Below are 20,992 nucleotides of genomic sequence, written 5' to 3' on the forward strand. Positions count from 1 at the left end.
GGGCCCTTCGTATGCCTTTAAAATTGTATCAATTCAGATGCAGTGCAAATATGAATTTTGTTGTTTGTGATTTCATTTGATTGGTAACAGCTTTATAGTGTCTTATTATATTGCATTTATTGCTTAAATATAAGACTTTTGTCATGCAGTAATTGTGTATCTTTCAGATGACTTTTAGGAGTGCTGGTCTGGTCTTGGCCTTGACTCAGTCTCAACCGCTCAAAGACTTGGTGGTTTTGACTAAAGCACTATTTGTGCAATTGGAAATTGCATAAATCCAGCCAATAATATTAGAGCTTGCCATTTTGCGCTTGTTTGTTTGCAGTGTGTTTCAGGTCCGCAGCTGGGACTGTTCCTTCTCTCACATGTGCACGCTGTTTCTCTGGTGCCGTGTTTTGCCAAGGTGCCGGTCAGAGTAATTCCTACTTGTGTAAGGAATGTAATTACGTTCTGCTGGTGTGATTAAGATCGTGAAATGTGCGGTGTCTGCCCAGGACAAAAATAAAGAGCTGTTTTGGATGTAGATTTTATAATTATGGAATAGCAGGCCCACAATTTGAATCCAAAAACACAAATATCTACCCCATTAAAATCCTGCCGGCTGAGCATCCGCTAATCAGCTTATGTGTTTCCTCTCAAGTGATTACTCTGCTCTAAACACTACAGAATGAGCTAGGGACTTCACCTACTAAAAGCACATCTCCACTTATTTCCTTCTGCACTGCTGCATATTCAAGCTACTTTTGATGAGGCTGTTTGTTTTTCATTAGGTTTGCACATTTGAGGTAACATGCACATTTTGAGATTAATTAGCTGAATGTTTAATGCCACTAAATTTATTTAATACAGTTTATGCATTTACCTCATTTGACATTTAAACCAGCTTAATTGTGTTCTGTCCTCTTTATAGCAACTAATGGGAAAAGAGGAAAGAGCTCAGGCAGCCATGTTCACTTCAATCTCATTTATTTATACATCTGATCCAGATGGGACTTTTAACAAAAATAAAATCATTATGGCAGAGTGTAATTATCATTGAGCTCAACAGGTCTGAAATAATACCTGCGAGCAGAACCACATGGAATTTGCACCTGCAAAATTGAAACATCCATCATTTACAGAGTTCTAAATATCCCCTGTTCCTTGTGTTTATTTATGAAATATTTTTGCTAATTTGATCAAGCGTTCATCTATCAATTAGAAAAAAAAACAGCTTCTTATTTTGTCCTATTTTCCAGCTAAAAAAAATCTCAAAACTAACAAAATAAAAATAATCGATATACTTGGCACATCATTTTCTAAGACTTGTTTTCAGAGCATATGCATTCAGTTAATTAATGTTTTATTTGTTTTACCTCATTGCCAAATTGTGTTCACTTGAGCATAAATCTATAAAAACAGTTTTTTTTATTGAGGTTTAGGCTTAAAGCAAGAAAAAAAGCACTTTTTTGCATGTACTGTGCCATCTGTGCATATTCAAATATTCAAATGAATTATTCAAATCTATCCCATATATATTTGTTCTTCTAAGAGCGAATTAAAGTCATAGTATTATTTATGTTTATGAGGCAGTGTTATTTTTGTAACATTGAGATACTATTATAGATTTTAATAATATTTTGAATTAGATTTTGTTTATATTTTCCATTATCATTTTAGTCTCAGTTAAAGTTTTAGTAAAAATGTAGTAAAAACTAAAAATAATCCTGTTTTGAGGTTAAATCTGGGTGAAGTTCATTTGGAAAGCATTGTGGCCTCAGACTCTCTCCTGTCTTGACTTTTGAACTCTCTTGTCTTCTTTTGAAATGTTAGTCTGATACATTAACATGATTAATTATGAGCTATTGTGTGCAAATACTGGGTAACTATTCCAGGAGAATAGCCCAGTTATCCAGGTTTATGCCAAGTTATCAAAGAACTGAAGAGCATTATAGTACTTCAGTTTGTATACTAATTGTACTATAAATATCAGGCAGATTTATAGAGAGCAGAAAACATTTGGAAAGACCTGTGATGGAGCTTTAGAGTGATGATACACCAAACTGTGAGCAAATGTTTGATGGTCCTTAATGGAGAGAGAGAGAGAGAGAGAGAGAGAGAGAGAGAGAGAGAGAGAGAGAGAGAGAGAGAGAGAGAGAGAGAGAGAGAGAAGGGGGAAAGAGAGCGAAGGAAATGGATAAGAGATGAATTGCTTTCTCGGGAGAATAAGAAAATGAGATTAGATCAGAAGTTTCAAGGCAGCTATAGCTTATCCTTTCACTATTTAAACTATCACAATACAAACAATCCTCTCAGACGCCCAGCACCTTCTCCATACCTATCCAGAGTGTCCTCGGGAAACGTGCATCAGTGTGTAAATCACCTTCTTTTCTAAGTTGTTTTCATTTTAAATTACATAATTAATGTGTAGGTTCAGAATTAAATGCCTGCATACTGTATACTTCACAGTATATAATGCATTGTACACTACATTGTTTCAAGAAGTATGGAGCAGTATTGTCTCATTATGTAATGATTAACTCAGCAATGGACTAATTAGATGATTCATTCAAATTTTTAAGAAAATTAGGTTATTTTGCTACTTTTTTTGTAATAAGAAGGAAATGTTTAAAACCTAGATTGATATTTCTGATTGATCCATACTTCTGATTCATATTAGAGATAGAAGGTCAAGTCGAGCACATTGCATTGTGGGATGCAGTATTTCATGCAGTGTGCTCTAATCGTATACTTCTCATTTTGCATACTGTGTATGACCTGCATACTACCAGTATGCTATTCTGATCATACCATGTCAATTACTAACAACCAGGCCCGAATGCTCCTTAAATGGGTCATTTTTTATGCAGTAACTTCCACTCTGGAGCAAGTGTGCACCCTAAAAAGACAGACAAGGTTTCTAAAAGGTATCAGAAGGTATCAAAGGTATACAGGAAATGTACTATTAGATCAGCTTAAAATCCAGGCCATTTGTTTTCTCAGCAGACGGGGACAATTTAAAAAGCTCATCCTGGAAGATTAAAAACTGATGTTGTGGATCCTCTAAAGACACGTGTGTCCCACGACACTATCAAATTATGCTGTGGATAGTAGTCTGGATAGAGTTAGTACATGCGCTTGCTTCAGTTTATTAGGTTTAGGTTTATTAGTGTCACTAACAATGGAAGATTATTAATTTTATAGGTAAATATTCTGTAATATACGTTTAATATGTTATGATTTATTTATTTTAATGTGTACTTTACTATAAAATGTATTGTATATATATATATATATATATATATATATATGTTATAGCATATATATAAATATCTCATATCTAATTTCATTATTTAAAATGGCAGAAAATGTCCTTTCTAAATCAAGGTCATCTAATGCTGTTGAGTAGAGACCAGTATCTGTTTTGCGTTTGTAAGGTTTTAGACCCTATTTATGCCCTGAATAGTGACTAAAACTCCATCACGACAACAGGACAAACTAAAGAACAGTATGTTCTTGCGTCCCCTCATCTGAAACCCCATCGGGCTGGTCTTGGTCTGACATTAGTAGCGTCTCGCTGTGTGGATTTCTCAAGGGCCTTTTACTTGATTAGACTTAGATTAGAGTGCTCCTTCGGTCTCTCCCACATACATGCTACATCTCTTATTCTTTCCTTTAAAGTTTTTCATTTCAAAGTCTTCAAATTACATATAATCCCTCATTTACAGTCTCAGCTGAATAAATGTATTTCTGGAGCAGTGGACGACCCCTTTAGAGGACAATGCTGTCTGGACTATTTAAACTCACTGATTCTGTCTGATCCTCTTCGGTTTTACAGATCTGTCCATCAGACGGGCATGTGACGAATCCAGTTCAGTATGATCGTTGTTTCAAAATGTAGCGTCACTCTAGTGCACAAAACTTTTGTTGAAAACAATCATTTTTGTGCAGCTAGTGGGGCAGAATTCACTTTTTTACTTCGGGTTCAATACAAGTTAAGCTTAATCAACAGCGTTTGTGGCATAATGTTGATCAATACAAAACAAAAAATCAACTCATCGTTTGTTTTCTCTAAAAAAGGCAAATGTCTTGATTACTTACAATGAAAGTGAATGGGGCTAATTTTTGGAGGAGTTAAAAGTAGAAATGTGAAGCCTATAATCTTATAAAAACAATAATTCTTCTATTTAACTTGTAAAGTTCGCCTCAATTTTATGTTTTAGGGTTGTCATGGCATGAATTTGTTAATTTGTTAAATTGGATATAACTTTACACACAAAACTTTCTGCCATCTTAGTCTCTGTGAACTTCTTTCTGAAACGCGTCACAAAAATGAATACTTGCCACAAAGACATGAGAGATATGTCTTTAGAAAGCTTGAAGTGTTCTTTTTTAAATTAAGTAAGTCATATCGAAAACAAATATTCTCTGTTTATGTAATCCATATGAAACCAACGAGAGGTACAATCTTCCAAACCTGACCTCATTATTTTTAACGGCTTCTGAGAGATGCTATGTTGGTGCTCAGCAGCTTATTTTAGTATTATTTACAAACTATGATAGTATTTATTTATTACTTTTTTAATTAGATTTATGTTTCTATTTTAATTTTTTAATTTTAGTTTAAGTTTTATGTGCTTTTGTTATTTTTATTAGTTAAATCTTTCATTTATTTTATTTATTTTATTTTATTTTATTTTATTTATTTTTAGTATTTAAAAAAATATATATATTTAGTAATTTTTCAACTCATTTATTTATGTTAGTTGCCAAGGCAGTAGGCAGCATTTCTAATTTTCATTTAAGTTTAAGTGTTTCTTTTCTGTTTTTTCAGCTTTAGTTCAATTAACAAAAGTGATTCTTTTTTTAATGGTTTAATTTTAAGTTTAACAATGTCAACACTGGTGCTCAGGAAGCATTATATCACCAGCTTGCTTACTGCTAATGCATTATATTAACAAGCTAAATTCAAGCATGCTACAGTGAGTAAATGGCAGTCAATCTGATGTAATTTCCCATTTTAGACTGGACCGTTCTCATTTTGGGTATTGAAATAGGCAGCGACTGGTATGAAGTCCATGTAAATATAATGAACTGAGTGAGTGCTGATTTTGGAGGTGGGATGTTGAATTGCTCTGAGCTGCTAGTATCATTGAAATGATTTTGCCCCCCTCAACATCCAACCGTCTATCCACGTTTCCACGCTCCGTTTGCTCAAGGCCTCCATTTTAATTTGCCAATCTGTTGTAATTGCTTTGAGAGCTGGCTGGCTCGGCATATTTTCTTCAAAGCCCCCCAATCTGACACACATGCACGTGTGTGTGTGTGTTTGCGCACTCATAGACGTCTCAAACACCAGCTCCGATGCACACGACCACACACACGGCATCGCATGTGCACAAAAAACACGACCGACACACGTTGTTGAACACAAGCGCTGTCTGTTCACCAAAACGCCTACATTGCGACGCTGTCATCTCATTGCAGATCTTTCCCTTCTGAATATGAGAAATACAATAACTCAGCGCCGCAGATATCTGTCACCACGTGCTCTGTGTGACCTTTCTTTTTTCTCGCAGCGTTTCATGATTGCTGCCACGGATCTGAAGCTACATGAACGTGATTGAAGTAAAGGGCAACGAGATGGGAAGCAAAAATAAACAGTTCGCCCTTGAGCTCCAGACTGTGTGTGTGTGTGTGTGTGTGTTTCAGACGAGGAAGGGAGAGAAGGACGTGGAAGAGAGTGGGGCGGCTTGATAGACTAAGATAACACTGCCATGTCAGTACCTAAAAGAACATTGTTGGCTGTCATCTCTCTCCGACTATCTCGTCTGCTCTGTCTGTCTCTCTCTTCATCTCTGCTGCTGTGTATATTACGAGAATCTGTTCTAAAGCGTAGTGAGCGGCCTACCTAGACAGCATCTTCTGATGGGATTGACTTTAAGTTTATGACTTTATGTTGACTTTAAGTACATCAAGAAAAGTATTCAAAGTATCAATCTAACTACATGAAATAAGCATTTTAATAAAATGGGATATTTAACCCCATATTTAGTAGTGTTTGCTAAGGGATGCATCACTGTTACTGTTCATTTTAATTTAGTTCAACTTTAAGTATTGAACTTTTGTGCTTCACTCACTTTGTTTGGGCCATAGATATGAATGATATCTCAGATCATGTGTTTGTTGAAGAGATATGTGCTGTTATTATGATTTTCACCTAGCAGGCAATAAAACAGGTAAAAAATCCCCTCGACTTACACTGTAGTAGTGTTATTATACTAGATGTATACTATTGTAGTATTTATTAATGTTTTGAATTGTTTTTTTTATTTTCAGTTTCATTTTATATTTATTATTTATATACAGTATACTGTAGCTATAATATAGTTGTATTTAAGCTTTAGTCATTTTATAACTAATTTATTTCAACTGATTGACAAGGTAGTTGCCATTTCTAATTTTAGTTTTATATTTTTATTTTTATTTTACTTAATTTTATTTCATTTTATTTACCAAAAACATTAGTTTAATTTAAATTTCTTCCAAAAAATGTAATAACCTATTAAATATCTAGTGTATACTATGTCATTTTTGTCTTATCTTTGCAACATGCTTGGAATTATATTTGGAATCAGTTGTGTGTCAAGCACTGTTTGTGAGATGTACAGAGTTGCTGCCTATGTAGTGTATTTCAGATGTCATTTCTTAGGCTCCATTGGAGTTAGAATGCTGTCTCAGAAGGTAGATGCCTGTGTAGATCACAGACAGCGAGGGCGCTGACTAGAAACAGAGCTTATGAGACCCGAAAAGCTGACCTTCCCTTCTGCCTGTAGCCAAACGCACATCCAGAGATGATATTCGTATCAACATCAGAGAGCCGAGAAGGGTTTTTCAGGGTGAGGGTGTTTGAGTGTGAATGTGCGTGTCCTCTATTTGCTTTACAAGTGCAGGTGACGGACACACTGCGGCGACGTGTCTCTCTCTGTTTGTTTGTGTGGAACAGGACGACAGGCTGCGAGTGTCCTCATGGTGTCCTCTTCAGCCCACGCTTGGCTTTTGTACAATAACTGTTGAGGCTGTTCAGCCGGTGTCAGCACTTATGGTACCTGCACAAGTGTGTGTGTTTGTGTGAGGTCTTTGTAGGGAACACAGAGAAAAACCCTGCATTGTGGAGGCAAATATCACGAAGCCAATGAGGTAAACGGCTCATAAAATGGCAAAATTAAGTTTCATTTCAGAAATAAAATGATAAAAGTGAAGTGTTAATGTAAATTGATAAAGTGTTCATGTAAATTGATAGCATTATTCTGCCATACACGTGCAAAAATGTTGTCAAAATTGATTTATGATCAAAATCAGGTCTCTTCCCAGCTGAAAATTTTTACTTTCAGCAATTAAAGGTAGGGTTGGCAATTTTTGGAGAGGCTAGCAATAGCGAGCTAGCTTTGAAAGCATAAGATCTCACCCTCCCTGTAAAGACATGTCTCCTCCAAAACACATGAATGCATAACAGCAGGGAGCCAAAGCATCACGGGAGACAGAGCTCTAGTTGTAGGGCCCTATAAAATCCGTTTTAATTTTTGCAAATTCCTTTTTTCCGTTAAAATTTTTGGGAATTCAGGTTTTTTTTTTACCCTTTACTGTTACTTTAGTCGTAAAAAGAGTGTGTTTTTAATGTTAATGATTAAAATGTACACAAATAAAATAGGAATGACCTTAAATTTATTGAGGTAACAAACATCACATTTACTGCAATGGGCAACATAAGATAACACTAATGCAACATAACACTGCACTCTAAGTATTTCAAGTAACAACAAAATATGAATGGTTATGAGCTTTAAACTGTCCAGTAAAATAAATGATATTAGTTTATATAAGTTTAAAGAAAAGTGCTCCATTAGCTTTTTCTTTCAAGTAAAAAAAAATATCTTAAGTAAAAGAATCATCTTTTCCATACAGTACATTAAAGTGCATCAAAAACAAGGCAAAATACACCAAGTACTCCCTAAGTTATGAAATTAAAGTTGACTTTGTCATCATGTAACAGCCAAAAACATTTTATCAAAAGTTACTTAAACAAGTATTCAAGTTGTAGGACTACTACTGAGGGCTTAGCGTCGAGTTTCTTAACTTTTTCGCCGACGAAAGCAGAGCCGTGGAGAGCTGCTTCGCCTGGCCATGCTTTCTTTGTTTTGAAGGGGGAGGGGGAGCTGGTTGAGTCGCCCAGATTTGCTTCCCCCGGTCTGCATTTTCCCCAGACATACGTTCTTCTCCCACACAAAAACAGAATTTCATTCCAAATATGTAAAATTCCGCGGTAACACTAGATTCCGCGTTAATTTGCCAATTCCGCGATTCCGTCCGCGATCCTGTGATCACGGAAATTATAGGGCCCTATAGTTGCACCACTTGACTGCTGCAGATTCATTTTGCCGTTGATAGTGTAAATTCGAGTCATGAACCGCTCTGAGTATAACGTCACAGGTTTCCATCTCTTCCAAATGACAGTAGTTATGGTGTGAGCGCAGCATAAGCTGTAGTTTTGGTTCAGTTTAGGAACTGTAAAAGGCGGCTGCTGTTTCGTTGTGATGCTCGGTGATTGACACCTGTCTAACTCTGCAGATTATGAAACACGCTGATGACGTGTGATGTCTGCGCGAGCAGGTGCGCGGAGGAATTGAAATACATGTGTTGACAGGCAGGTAGGACATCGATTAGGACCGAATACAGTGATTGGACGAACATTTTATGTTCCTACGCCTTCCACAGCCGATGTACTGTATATTTAGACTTAACTTAGTGATTGCTGTCAGGATGTGAAGAGACTTTCAGCTTAACAAAATGTTTATGGAACAAATAACCTACCCTGCCTTTAAGTGTGTTCTCTCATGTCAATTAAATGATGACATAATTTGCATTTACATTGACTTATTTAATGTTTATTCCTTGCGAAAACTATTTGAAAATAGCTCTTGTGCATTTAATGTCAGGTTAGACAGTGATCTCTGGTCTTTCGCCTCGTGTCCAAACGGAGACATCCTAAATTCAAGGGTTTTCCAGAGAATTGGCCTTTTACACTGTCTGAGCAGAGATGTAGATTAGCGTTGGATTTCTACACCCACTCCACTTTTGTGTGTTTGTCATGTTTACTTGCCATCAGACCCATTATCCGGTTTATTCTCATCCACTTGTCCTTGTTGTCTCAAAAGAGTTTCAATTAAATTCAGACAATCGCTGCTTCAGTCAGCTGGAGTGATTCAGAGAGGCTGGTTTGACTGAAGAGAGGATTGAAACCAGGAGGAGGAATAAGCGAAGGAATCATGCTTTTAAAACCAGCAGATGATATGTAAAGCTCTGGTGTTTATTTCAGTGTGATGGAAAACCACGTGTGACAATATTGTAGTTCTGTCTGATAAAAGTGTTTCATAGATAGATAGATGAAATAACGGTTTCCTATTTAAATAATTTTAAAATGTAATTTATTCCAGTGATGCAAGGCTGAATTTTCAGCATCATTACTCCAGTCTTCAGTGTCACATGATCCTTCAGAAATCATTCTAAGATGATGATTTCTGATTATTATCACTGTTGAAAACAGTTTTGCTCCTTCATATTTTTGTGGAAACTATGATACATTTTTCAGAATTCTTTGATGAATGGAAAGTAAAAAAAACAGCATTTATTTGAAATAGAAATCTTTTGTTACATAATATTGTCACTTTTGATCGATGAAATGCTCCTTTGATGAATAGAAAAATGAATCCCTTTCAGACTTTTGAATGGTAGTGTACACATTGCATGTTTGAAGTATGTGAAATAGTATGTACTAAGGAACATTTCATATTCTGCATTGTCACATGACCTCATCATTTTGCATGTTTAATTCAGTAAGTGTCTTTTAATTTAGGAATACAGTTTGCATTTCAATTTGCATTTCAAAAGTTTGACTAAAATGTCTTGAAACATGAAATGCCATTAGCATTTGTTTTATTCAATAATGTGATATTGTAAGCAAAATGGAAATGGATTGAATAAGTGGCTACTATGAAGGCAAAAAAGTGATTAATTAACAAAGAGGGAGAGAAAAGCACACACACACACACACACGCACACACAACGGACAGAAGCTGAAAGTTTTGAATTCCAATGGCAGTCGTTCTCTGGTTGAATCTGTGTGTGTGTGCCCATCTGTTCTTGTGTGTGTTCTGGCTCAGTGGCTGTAGTGATTGGGTTTAATCCCAGCTGAGCGCTGAGGAGTGAATGAAGGGCTTAGAGCCCGGAGCGAGGCCTGGACACTGCTGCATCTTTCCTCAGGTTCAGCTCTGGTCTTGTGAAGTTGTACATGGAGAACTTTGGTTTGCACCAAACTGACTCTGACATGCACTGAGGAAGATTATATTCCTCTGTGGTTGCTCTTTTGTAGATTTAGAAATGAAGAAATTCCCCCGTTGTTGTTAATTCACGGGACCGGACGCCAGTTATTTTGCCAAGAGATCTCTTTTATTTATTTTATGTGTCAGCATAGTAGAGAAAGGGCGTTTACTGTAGAGATGTTCACATACGCAGCTTTCTCCAGCCTTCTCCGTTCCTCTGGACAAAGAGGTTGAGTTTTATACGCTAAGAGGAACATATGGTTTCTATTTAACATGGAGTGTGTATACCCAATCCTTAAGTCAACATATGCTTCGGTGGAAACTTCATGCACTTCATACACATCCATGTCTGTGACTCTTCCAGCACACACACTCCCTGTCTCCTACTCTCACACGTATATTCAAGAACACTATGATTCACAAAATACATAAATATGATTACAAATGATTATGAAAACTAATAAAGAATAATAATATTAAATAATAACATTTTAGTCTTCATCTTTCATACACTGAAAAAAAAATGTTGTTGGATATGAAACAATTTTCGCAAAATCATTACAAAGAAACACGTTGAATTAAACATTACATTTTGAAGCAGAAAGACGATGGTTCTCCTATTATGGTGTAAACTTGTTATCATTCATAGTGGCATAACTTCCATGTGAATTGCAGCTCAGATCATTCGATTTTTGTTGAATTTAATGGGAAATATTTATTTTATTGAAGTCCTGACTTTTGATTGCAATTTGAGATGTTGAGATCTTTTATGAACTCTCAGATGAGACCCATTACTATGTGAAAATCTGAGAAACAGAGATTTGAGCAAAAGTCTCCATTTACTTTCAGTGCTGTGGTGAAACAGTTTTAATAAAGTCCTCTTTAAAGAAAAACAACTGACATTTTTCAAGTCATCTCAGAAGTCTCCATTTAATCTTAAAGATCTCCAGGAGAAACAGTTGAAATATTCTCAGATCACAGTTGATATCTTATTTGTGATTTGAATGTTCAATTAGACAATAATCTAGGCCTCACAAAGGCTTATTTGTGTGTTTTTGACCTGCACATGATGTGCTTCTGTTTAAGTAAAGGCTGCCTGTATTTGTCTGTTCATACATTCACTTTTCCATCCATTCATCCACCCATCTCTCTATGTGTGCATGTGTTCATGTAGCACCACAGTGGCACGGCAACCAACACTTTGACTTCCTCTTCCACACGCTTCAGTGTGTATTGAATTAAACCATTTAACTCTGTTGATTGACCTCAATGCATCAGATTTCCCAGTGTGAGATGCCTGTATATATTTGGAATAACAGACTGCCATACTACTCTAAAAAATATGCACACACTGCACAGAATGCAAAAGATTCGGGTTTCACTATCAAATCAATTTCTACATATACATTCCAATCAATTCAATCTATTTTTTTTTTCATTTAATATCCTGTTTCCCTTGGAAATAGGTCATATTACAGAGGTAAAGCAGGTTGCAGAAGCAATTTCATTTGGACTTTTTGGTTAAAATGGAAAATAACCACATTTATTTACATGAATTAAATGTGCATACTGCATGCTATTTCACAAAATACTATTTCCATCCATCTATCCATGCATCCATACATCCATACATTCATCCATCCATCCATCCATCCATCCATCCATCCATCCATCCATCCATCCATCCATCCATCCATCCATCCATCCATCCAATATTTATTTTACATGTAGCATGCTAATATGTACAGCCATTGTGTGTTTGTTCTCTTTGACTGCTTGTGTGAGTGATTATAGTTGCCCTTTGAGTTACTGTGAAACAGCATTTATGAATATTAAGTTTTTTCATTTTTACAGCTCTTGGAAAGGATTTTATATTCCTGGAATGACTGAAGAGAGAGAGAGGGAGACAGATAGGGCAAGCTGAGAGAGAAAAGAGAATGAAATTAAAAAATAGCGGAGAGAGGAAAAGATCTATCTGTCATTGCCTTTGGTTTATAAGCCATTTGTTTTGTCCATTGATGTCAGCACAGAAGACAGAGCCGTGTGGGATGCAGGACGAGTCACGTGCTGAAGTTTAATTCTTAAGGTCAGAGGTTTGCGCTTTGTTAAAATCCCTGCATAATAGTGAAGCGTGCCTTAGCAAACTTGAGCAATTGCACCAAATACTGTCTGAAAGAGAGAGACAGAGCCCAGAAAAGAGAAGGTAAAGAAGATGGATAGATAAAAGAAAGTTAAGGCAATAAGAGAAAGACAGTACAAAACAATAAGTCTGAGAGATTGAATTGCTGTGACACAGAGATGAGAGACACGATTACTGATCAGACAGATAACGAAGCCATATTGAATTTTCACTGTTTCGCTGACTTTTTAAATGCCACTTTGCTGTCTGCACTCTGCAAACTCCAAAACACTGTCTTAATTGAAAGAAAAATATGAAATGGCATTCACAACATTTTTAATATGCCACATTTTCAACTGAAATTAAGTCATAAAAATTAAAACTGAAAAGTATAATTTATTTTTGACAATTAAGCTAATGTAATGCGATATCATTACTGTAAACGTGATGACAAATTATTTAAATTGTGTATATGTCATTAGTAGTAATTTTAACTGAATTTATTTAATTGTTAATACATTTTAAATATATATATATATATATATATATATATATATATATATATATATATATATATATATATAAAGAGACGTAAAAATATAATTCATTTTATTAAAGCAAAATATAATTTCCTATTTTTTTTTTCTTTCAATATTAGGTTAAATATGTTATATTTTTTTTCCAATTTGGATCATCTTACGATATTATTTCACATTTTTTCAAATTTATTATATATATATATATATATATATATATATATATATATATATATATATATTTGTCTTTGCAGTGTTGCTTACATTATTTCAGGGATGGAGATATTATTATGTGTTTATTAAAAAATTAACTTGCATTGATGTAATAAGTACATATTGTACAATAAGACCAGAAGCTTTTATTATGACAGTACAGTACACTGGTTTCACATTGTCTTTTATGTATTTCTCAGAGGAGGCCAAACTAAACATTCTTGACAAATTTGCTCTCTACTGTAAATATTGCACTAATCAGAGGTGTCATGGCTGTTTAACTGTGCATATGTGATTTGTGCACAGCTTAGCGGTCATCAATCAGTGATCCAATGGCCTCTCAGAGTTAAATGTCAGCTATTGTAGTCTCGACATTAACAGCGAATGCCCTCAGGTTAACTGTACTGAGCTGATTATATTCAGGCACAGATTTTATAAAACTATGAGTGTCACATGCAGATTTCTGCAACCAGCGCTAGTCTATACTAATACTATACTAATACTATCTCAAACTATTCACTGCCACTTTAGAAAGGTAATTAATGGAAACTAATAATGCAGTATTTATTCGTTTATTTTATAAAAAAAAAAAAAATTAAGTATAGTACAAGTCTGTTTAAATCAGGTTCAATTGGATTTTTTATTTTATTGTTCCATTGGATGGTTTATTTATTTATTTGCCATTTTGTGTTTCAGTCTGAATTTTTAGATACATTTTTTTTTCCACATTACACACATTAAACTTTGTTCGATTTCACTCACTTTTACTCGCTCTTTCCCCATGTTTCAAACTCACTATTATAGTAAATAGTGAGTATGTAATTTTGCGCCACTAATGGCACACAACAGAATTGCAATAAATACTAATCGCTGCCAAACATTGCAATGCCGTTTATTGCTGCTAGAGGTGCAGAAATTACACTCTTCACCTTCAACAACAAACATTTCTTTACATTTAATATCTAGGACCAATTTATTTTGTATTAAATAGAGTTCTGACTTATAATCAGGATCACGACTGTGACTTAAAATGCATGAAAAGCATAGGATGGACGTGGATAATGCCCATAGCGCAAGCCTGGTCAATAAGACATAGTGTTTAATACCGTTTGAATTGGCACCCTGGAGTGGAGTGTCATTTGGTGCTTGCATTACTCCTAATGGTATAGCCATTAAACGCAACTGCTCTTGAATTAGGCTCACCTCTCAAACGCTCGCTCTGTTATTTCTCGAACATTAGGTGCATTACTGCAGCGAGCCTATTAGTTGCTTAAGCCACAGTTTGAAAGCTTTTGAATGCATTCAATGAAAGGTATGTAATTGATATTTTTGATGAGGGCTCTTTTGTCAAGAGTCGAGTGAAGGAGATTGTCTGGAAGTCTGCCCGTGTTCCGAGTGGAAATGAGTGGGAGTTTTTGCACCTTGAGCCCGGAGACGGGCGGCAGGTGTTCGTGGGTGAGTCTGGACTCAGATCAGGTGAATCTCCCCAGGAGAATCACGAATAACAGGGATTGGGCGAGACATGAGAGCGTGAATCACCTGTGTGGGAGCTGCTCTGATTATAGTACGTCCAATGGTGTCCGGAAATGGAGACTGGAAACAATATCGCGCTCCCACACATGATTAAAGCAAAAGCTTACCCAGAATGTAATATTCTGTCCGTTACTCACTCTCATGTTATTCCAAACCCTTTTTCGTCTGTGATGCACAAAAGGTGAATTAGTTTGAATGGTTTAGTTGAATGTTCACTCTGCTCTTGTTCAAAAAAGCACCATAAAAGTAGTTCATTTGGCATGCATGTATGATGGACTTGGACCTTGGACTTACTATTCATTTATTTAAATATATACATTTATTTGATTGATTATACATATGTTTGGCTTATCTAGCTCTAAAAAAATAAATAGCAACAAACAAAACAAGAAAACAACAAGAATTATAAAAAGAAAAATTTTAAAAAAAAATTGCACCAAACCACTTTCATATTTGGAGTGAATTTGATTTGAATTTGAAACTTTAAATACATAGAATTTAAACATAAGGAATTTGAATTTAAATTATCTAAAATTCTAAAGAAATTCCAATTAGTCCTTATTTTAACTAGAAAAGCAAAGTGTGAAATGTATATAGCTGTATTTTTTATTAGAAAACCTAGATAGATAGATAGATAGATAGATAGATAAGGGAAGAACATTTAATTTCCCAGAATGCACCTGTGTTCAATTTCAACTATAGTACTGTAAATTCCTTTTCCTGTAATTCCAGTTAAAATTCCAATTCAGCTTTCAGTGGCATGTGGCCAATTTAACACACTCATAAATTGAAAGAGAGCCAATTCTTCCGTTCTGCTTTTTTAAGCAACATTTCCCTGAGCTGGGAGTGATGTATGGGAAAGGAATGTCCGGGTATCCTTCCATTACTATGCTGGCATCTCAGCTGTGAACCTCAACCAAATGGGCTCTTATTAGAAGAACATCTTGTTCAAACTCTGAAGAGACAGCCTGAACAGTTCTAGCAATTAATAGTGGAAAAACTTTTGCAAACTTTCCTCCATTTTTATCTGGGCACACGCACTGATCTGTGGTCCCGTCTGATCCGTCTGAAGCTGTCAGGTGTTCATTTCTCCTTCGTGAGCGCAGGAAGAGTGAGAACTGCATAGGTCAGTTAAACGTCCAGATGGAGAGAGCGTCTTTTCCATAGTCTTACTTGGATCAGCTACTTTTAAAATTTGCATGGTGCACATTTAACCAATTATAGTGCTGATGCAATCAATATGCAGCCAATTAAACACATGCTTCGTTTAGACGGCAAAATGTTGAAACTGGAATCAAGTCTGTTGCTGCAACTCGGAATTTCCTGCATCCTTGATAGAAAAGTGCAGGAATATCCCACATCTTACTTTAAATTGGACGCAGTATTAGGCTGCATCCTAATTTGGATACTATGCATATTTAGTAGTATGCAAAATTAGCATTAGTGCGTCCTAAATCACATTGTTTGGTGTACTATTTTTCAAAATGTGCATCCCATCATGCTGTTTGGACTAATAGCGACCATAATTCACTTGTGACTGTTCTTTAGTATTTTGTAGTAAAATAGTGAAGCATGTGTAATGGGATAATATTACCCACAATCCTTTGTGCTATGATTAAAGATGGTTATTTTCTATCAAAATTTTCACATAACTGTCAGTTTTGAACCTAAAACTGAATAATGAATTTAAAAATAAAGACACATTCATGCAAACACAAATAGTATGCAGCAAAAGGGTTTTTTTATTTCAATTTGATGACTGTACTGTTTTGCCCCAATACTTCCATACTGTGTCACATACTCAAAAGTACATACTTCCTCATCCATCATTAGTGAAGCACACACTTGTAGTGTGCAGTAGAAGACCGTCGATTGTGATGCAGCCTGTGAGTCAGTGTCGTGGAAAGTGAATCTGTTCATGAATGTAGATTTGTGTGAAACATCTGCCACACTGACTTTCTGGGAAAAGTTTCCTGACACTGAGCAGGTTTGAAGTGAATTATCACCATTAACACAGAGGAGTGGGTTGTTTCTGTAGAGATGGAGCTTTGCAATGATGATGACGCATGTAATGAATCTATAACATGCTGAGCGGCCCACGTGTTCTGAGAACTGTGTCAAGAGACAATTTATCCTGCGTTACAAACAATACATAAAGCACTTTACATAAGATTTGTAGGATTCCAGCTTGTAAAGACCTTTTTTCCTGTTGCATCTTGAAATGATTTAAATAAATTGATTTAGGCAACATTTCCAGAAAATAACACTATAATGCATGTAAACTTAAGTTTAAGTTTATTGTCCTTTCGTAAATTCTTTTTGAATAAAATGTACACTTATGTTCCTCCATTTACCACCAGTGTAACTAGTAGATGGGTAGTTGATACATACTTTTTGTATGAAAAGCATTTCCTGCAGTGTGACGTGCTAAACTCCATCTAAAACATTTTCTAATTAATTTATAATTATTATGCATATTTATATATATTAATATATATATATATATATATACACATATGTATTAATTGAGAAACTTCATGGAATATTTGTACTTTTTAAAAATGTATTTCTCACACCTTAGACCCATTTCAAAATGAACTAGTGAGCAAAAAGGTGTTTGAAAATGTGACAGACTTCATTGTTTTTTGAGTCACTTTGACCCAGAAACACTTTTTGAGATTTAAGCTCTAAAATAAAAAGCCATCATTTGACTATGTGTGTGCAACCGTTTGTTATTAAATAGAAACATAATAATACGCTGGGTCAAAATGACTCAAAATGATGGGCCAGGTCACAAATCATGAAAAAACTTAAAATTGTGAATCCTTACAGGACATAAAATATACACGTTACCTTACATACCTTTTTTTTTTTTTTTTTACACACAATCTTCATGCTGATTTGAAACAAATTGTCATCCTGGATTTGAGACTTCAGGTCATTCTTCTACTGTTACCCTTCACCTTTGACCTCTGTATCTTTTCTGTCTTTCAGAGGTTGGCTGGAGAGGCTGAAAAAATCCAACGAGAGCATTCATGGCAAGATGCAATCAAAGTAAGGTCAAAGTTCAGCTGTCTTGAGAGCTGAGGTTACAAACTTACTCAACTTTTGAATGAGAATATAAGAAGAATATAATTAGCTTTCTTTCAGTAACAGTAGAACAGAAATAATTGTTACATTATTCGTTTCCAATAATTACATTTTCCAAATGGAAATGGATCGTTTGTGATGGATGGATGGATGGATGGATGGATGGATTGATGGACATATACTGTATGGATATGTATATTTAAGAATTGCTTATTTTTCAGGTTCTGGTAAATGACAAATGAAATACTGTAAGTAGGGAAATGCTGTTAAATTAGATGGATAGATGGATAGATGGATGGATGGATGGATGGATGGATGGATGGATGGATGGATAGATAGATAGATAGATAGATAGATAGATAGATAGATAGATAGATAGATAGATAGATAGATAGATAGATAGATAGATAGATAGATAGATAGATAGATAGATAGATGGATGGACATGAGTATTAACTTTCAGCCGAGTCCGGTTTGTGAACAGGACCGTTCATTGCTACAAAAACAGACACCAGACCAATGCGTTACATACGGAGGACACACACACGACACACACACACACACACACACACACGCTGCTGTGTGATGTTGGCTGTCTCCAGGGAGACCGTGCTTGCTGTCATGCTACACTTCCCACAAATGGATTTTTAACCCCGTTGCTCCCGCGGGATATTTGAGAAAAGGCTCTAAAACTAATAATTATGAGACCTCCTCTCTGAGAGAGCCCATCTCTATTCATGCCTGCTTAGCCACTAAAGTCACCAGTGAAGGGGTGAGCGATAGAGGACACAGAGCGCTGTCTGTCAACCTAATGCTCCGGCATCAACTCATTCGACATGACTGTGTATTAGATCACACACACACACAAGCACATACATAGACATAGATGAACATTACAAAACTGTTTCACAAAGGCTGTTTCTAACCTTTTTCTGGAGGATTTTGCATAGCCTTGGTTGTCTTCGGATGACTTTGTAGTTGGGTTTTACTTTTAAAGTGTGCATGAAATGAAAATTCACTCTATTATCTAAATGCATGTTATAGATATTATTGGGAACAATTCATCATACTGTGTTTATGTCACTACATTTCATCGTGACTTTAAATCAAAATGTCATAACTAGGTATGGTATGTTATGCATGTTTCTGAGTGTAGCAGCCATCACACAAACTAATGTAAAAGGGCTGTTCACATCAAGGACAGTAACTGTGATAAGTATAACTGTTAAGTTTTAATAATTGAGAGTCCACAACATAACTATAACGATAATAAGGATTGATATATCGATGGAATCACTTTTGAAACGTTTTTTTTTTTTAACCTGGTGATGAATGATAAAAACATTGACAGCCAATCAGAATCCACCCAACTTTAAAGAGTGCAAACATTTAAAGCGACAGGCAACAAAACTGCAGCTCATTTATAATAAACAGAACGATATCTTCAGTTACCATGGATGCTAATGCAGTTATAGTTATTTTTATAGTTATCATTATTGATGTAAATGGGCCTTAATTCATACTGTTATTGAAAATGTGTGGACATGTTCTGGTTATTTCCAAATGCGAAGTGTTTGGTCTTTCATAGCTCTGGGGACTCTTTTAAAATATATTTGGAGAAAGGAAAATAGACTCCAGTGAGTCAACAGTTGTCATACAGTCAGAGTATAGAGCTAGAGAATGAATGTGGAGAGCAGCTCAGATCATTCCAGAGGGTGAATTTAGAGGAAATTGAAGACGTCCCTGTTGTGACGTATATCTGAGGCCATGTCCACACTAATACGTTTTCGTTTGAAAACGTATATTTTTATCTCCAAAGTGGATACATTTGAAAACGCCGTTTTCACGTTGTAGTGTGGACTGTGAAATCGGTGGTATTTTAAAACGATGACGTAAATTTAGTCATGTGACGCATATTGTACCAATAGATATTCATGTTTATACCAGTATTGTGCCTGTTATGTGCTATTCACTTTCACACTGTTGCTAAAAATATTCTACATTGCACACTCTTCATATCACAGTCCTGCAAAGATGACAGAATTTACTCACATTTGCTGTCCTGCAGCAATACATGAGAGCAGTCGCGTTTTAGACCAAACATATGCTGACTGCGTGAGACCTGGACCGCATCAGTGAATGGTGAGATATTTTACTAAATAAAATTATCCTGTCAGAAGTATTGCGCGATAACTTCATTATTTATTTTTCCATCTGAATCATATCAGTGATCTTTTGTGGGGTTTTACGCATACGCAGTAAAGGTGAATTTAGCGTTTTCAGCCTAGCGTGGACAGAGAGCATTTATAAACAAAAACGCCGTTTTCAAATGTATCCGGATTAATGTAGACGTAGCCTGAGTGAAATGGCTTTTCGAAGAAGAAAAGATGTAGGGCGGGACTTGATTTTGTCCATTGGGATTTGATTGGATGGTTATATGGTTGTGGTTTGTTATTGGTGAATCTAATGTGAGTGACAGGTTGTCCCGTCCGCGTGCCAGTAAACACGTCATCAGTCAATTTTGATTTCATGGTGAAATATTTAAGCTCATATTGAGATTTAGACTTTAGTATCTTGAGTACTGAGGTTTGTAATCGGCAATAATGTGAGAGCTTGTTAAGTATGTGTGACGGGTTAGTACATTTGTATGCTGTAGCAAAGCATGTTTCTGACCTTAAAGGTCCCGTATTATGCCCCTTTTCACAAGATGTAAAATAAGTCTCTGATGTCCCCAGAGTGTGTATGTGAAGTTTCAGCTCAAAATACCCAACAGATCATTTTTTTACAGCATGTTTAAATTGTCATTTTTGGGGGCTCAGAAAAACGCGCTGTTTTAGTGTGTGCCCTTTAAATGCAAATAAGCTGCTGCTGGACGACCCAGGGGGCGGAGCTTCATGAGCTCGCGCTCAGTCTCTCAGGACAATTTCATCTCACGGAATGATGATAATATCAGAAACTCTCAGTAATGGTGTTCATTTTGAGTCGGACAATAATGCCTACAGAGTCAGAGTGCTGTATAGAGATGGAACAGGTATAGTTTAGTAGTTTAATTATGGTTATTATAACGTATTTGTCATCTGCTTGTATCCATTATTTATTAATAACCTACAAGTCTGCTGTTTCGGACCAGGTCCGAATGATGA

At 35.8% G+C, this 20,992-nt stretch overlaps 1 protein-coding gene across 2 annotated transcripts in view; it reads left to right on the forward strand.

Moving 5' to 3' along the window:
• The window catches only part of cacna2d2a (calcium channel, voltage-dependent, alpha 2/delta subunit 2a), a 214,887-nt gene that overhangs the window by 80,738 nt on the left and 113,157 nt on the right, over positions 1-20,992 (forward strand). For both annotated transcript variants that reach the window (XM_084128533.1, XM_084128532.1), the window contains exon 4: positions 17,754-17,813. In XM_084128533.1, the coding sequence (XP_083984659.1) occupies positions 17,754-17,813 (60 nt within the window). The remainder of the gene's footprint in view (positions 1-17,753; positions 17,814-20,992) is intronic.

The sequence above is a fragment of the Abramis brama genome (genome assembly GCF_963993115.1).
Source record: "Abramis brama genome assembly, chromosome: 11".
Lineage (NCBI taxonomy): Eukaryota > Metazoa > Chordata > Actinopteri > Cypriniformes > Leuciscidae > Abramis > Abramis brama.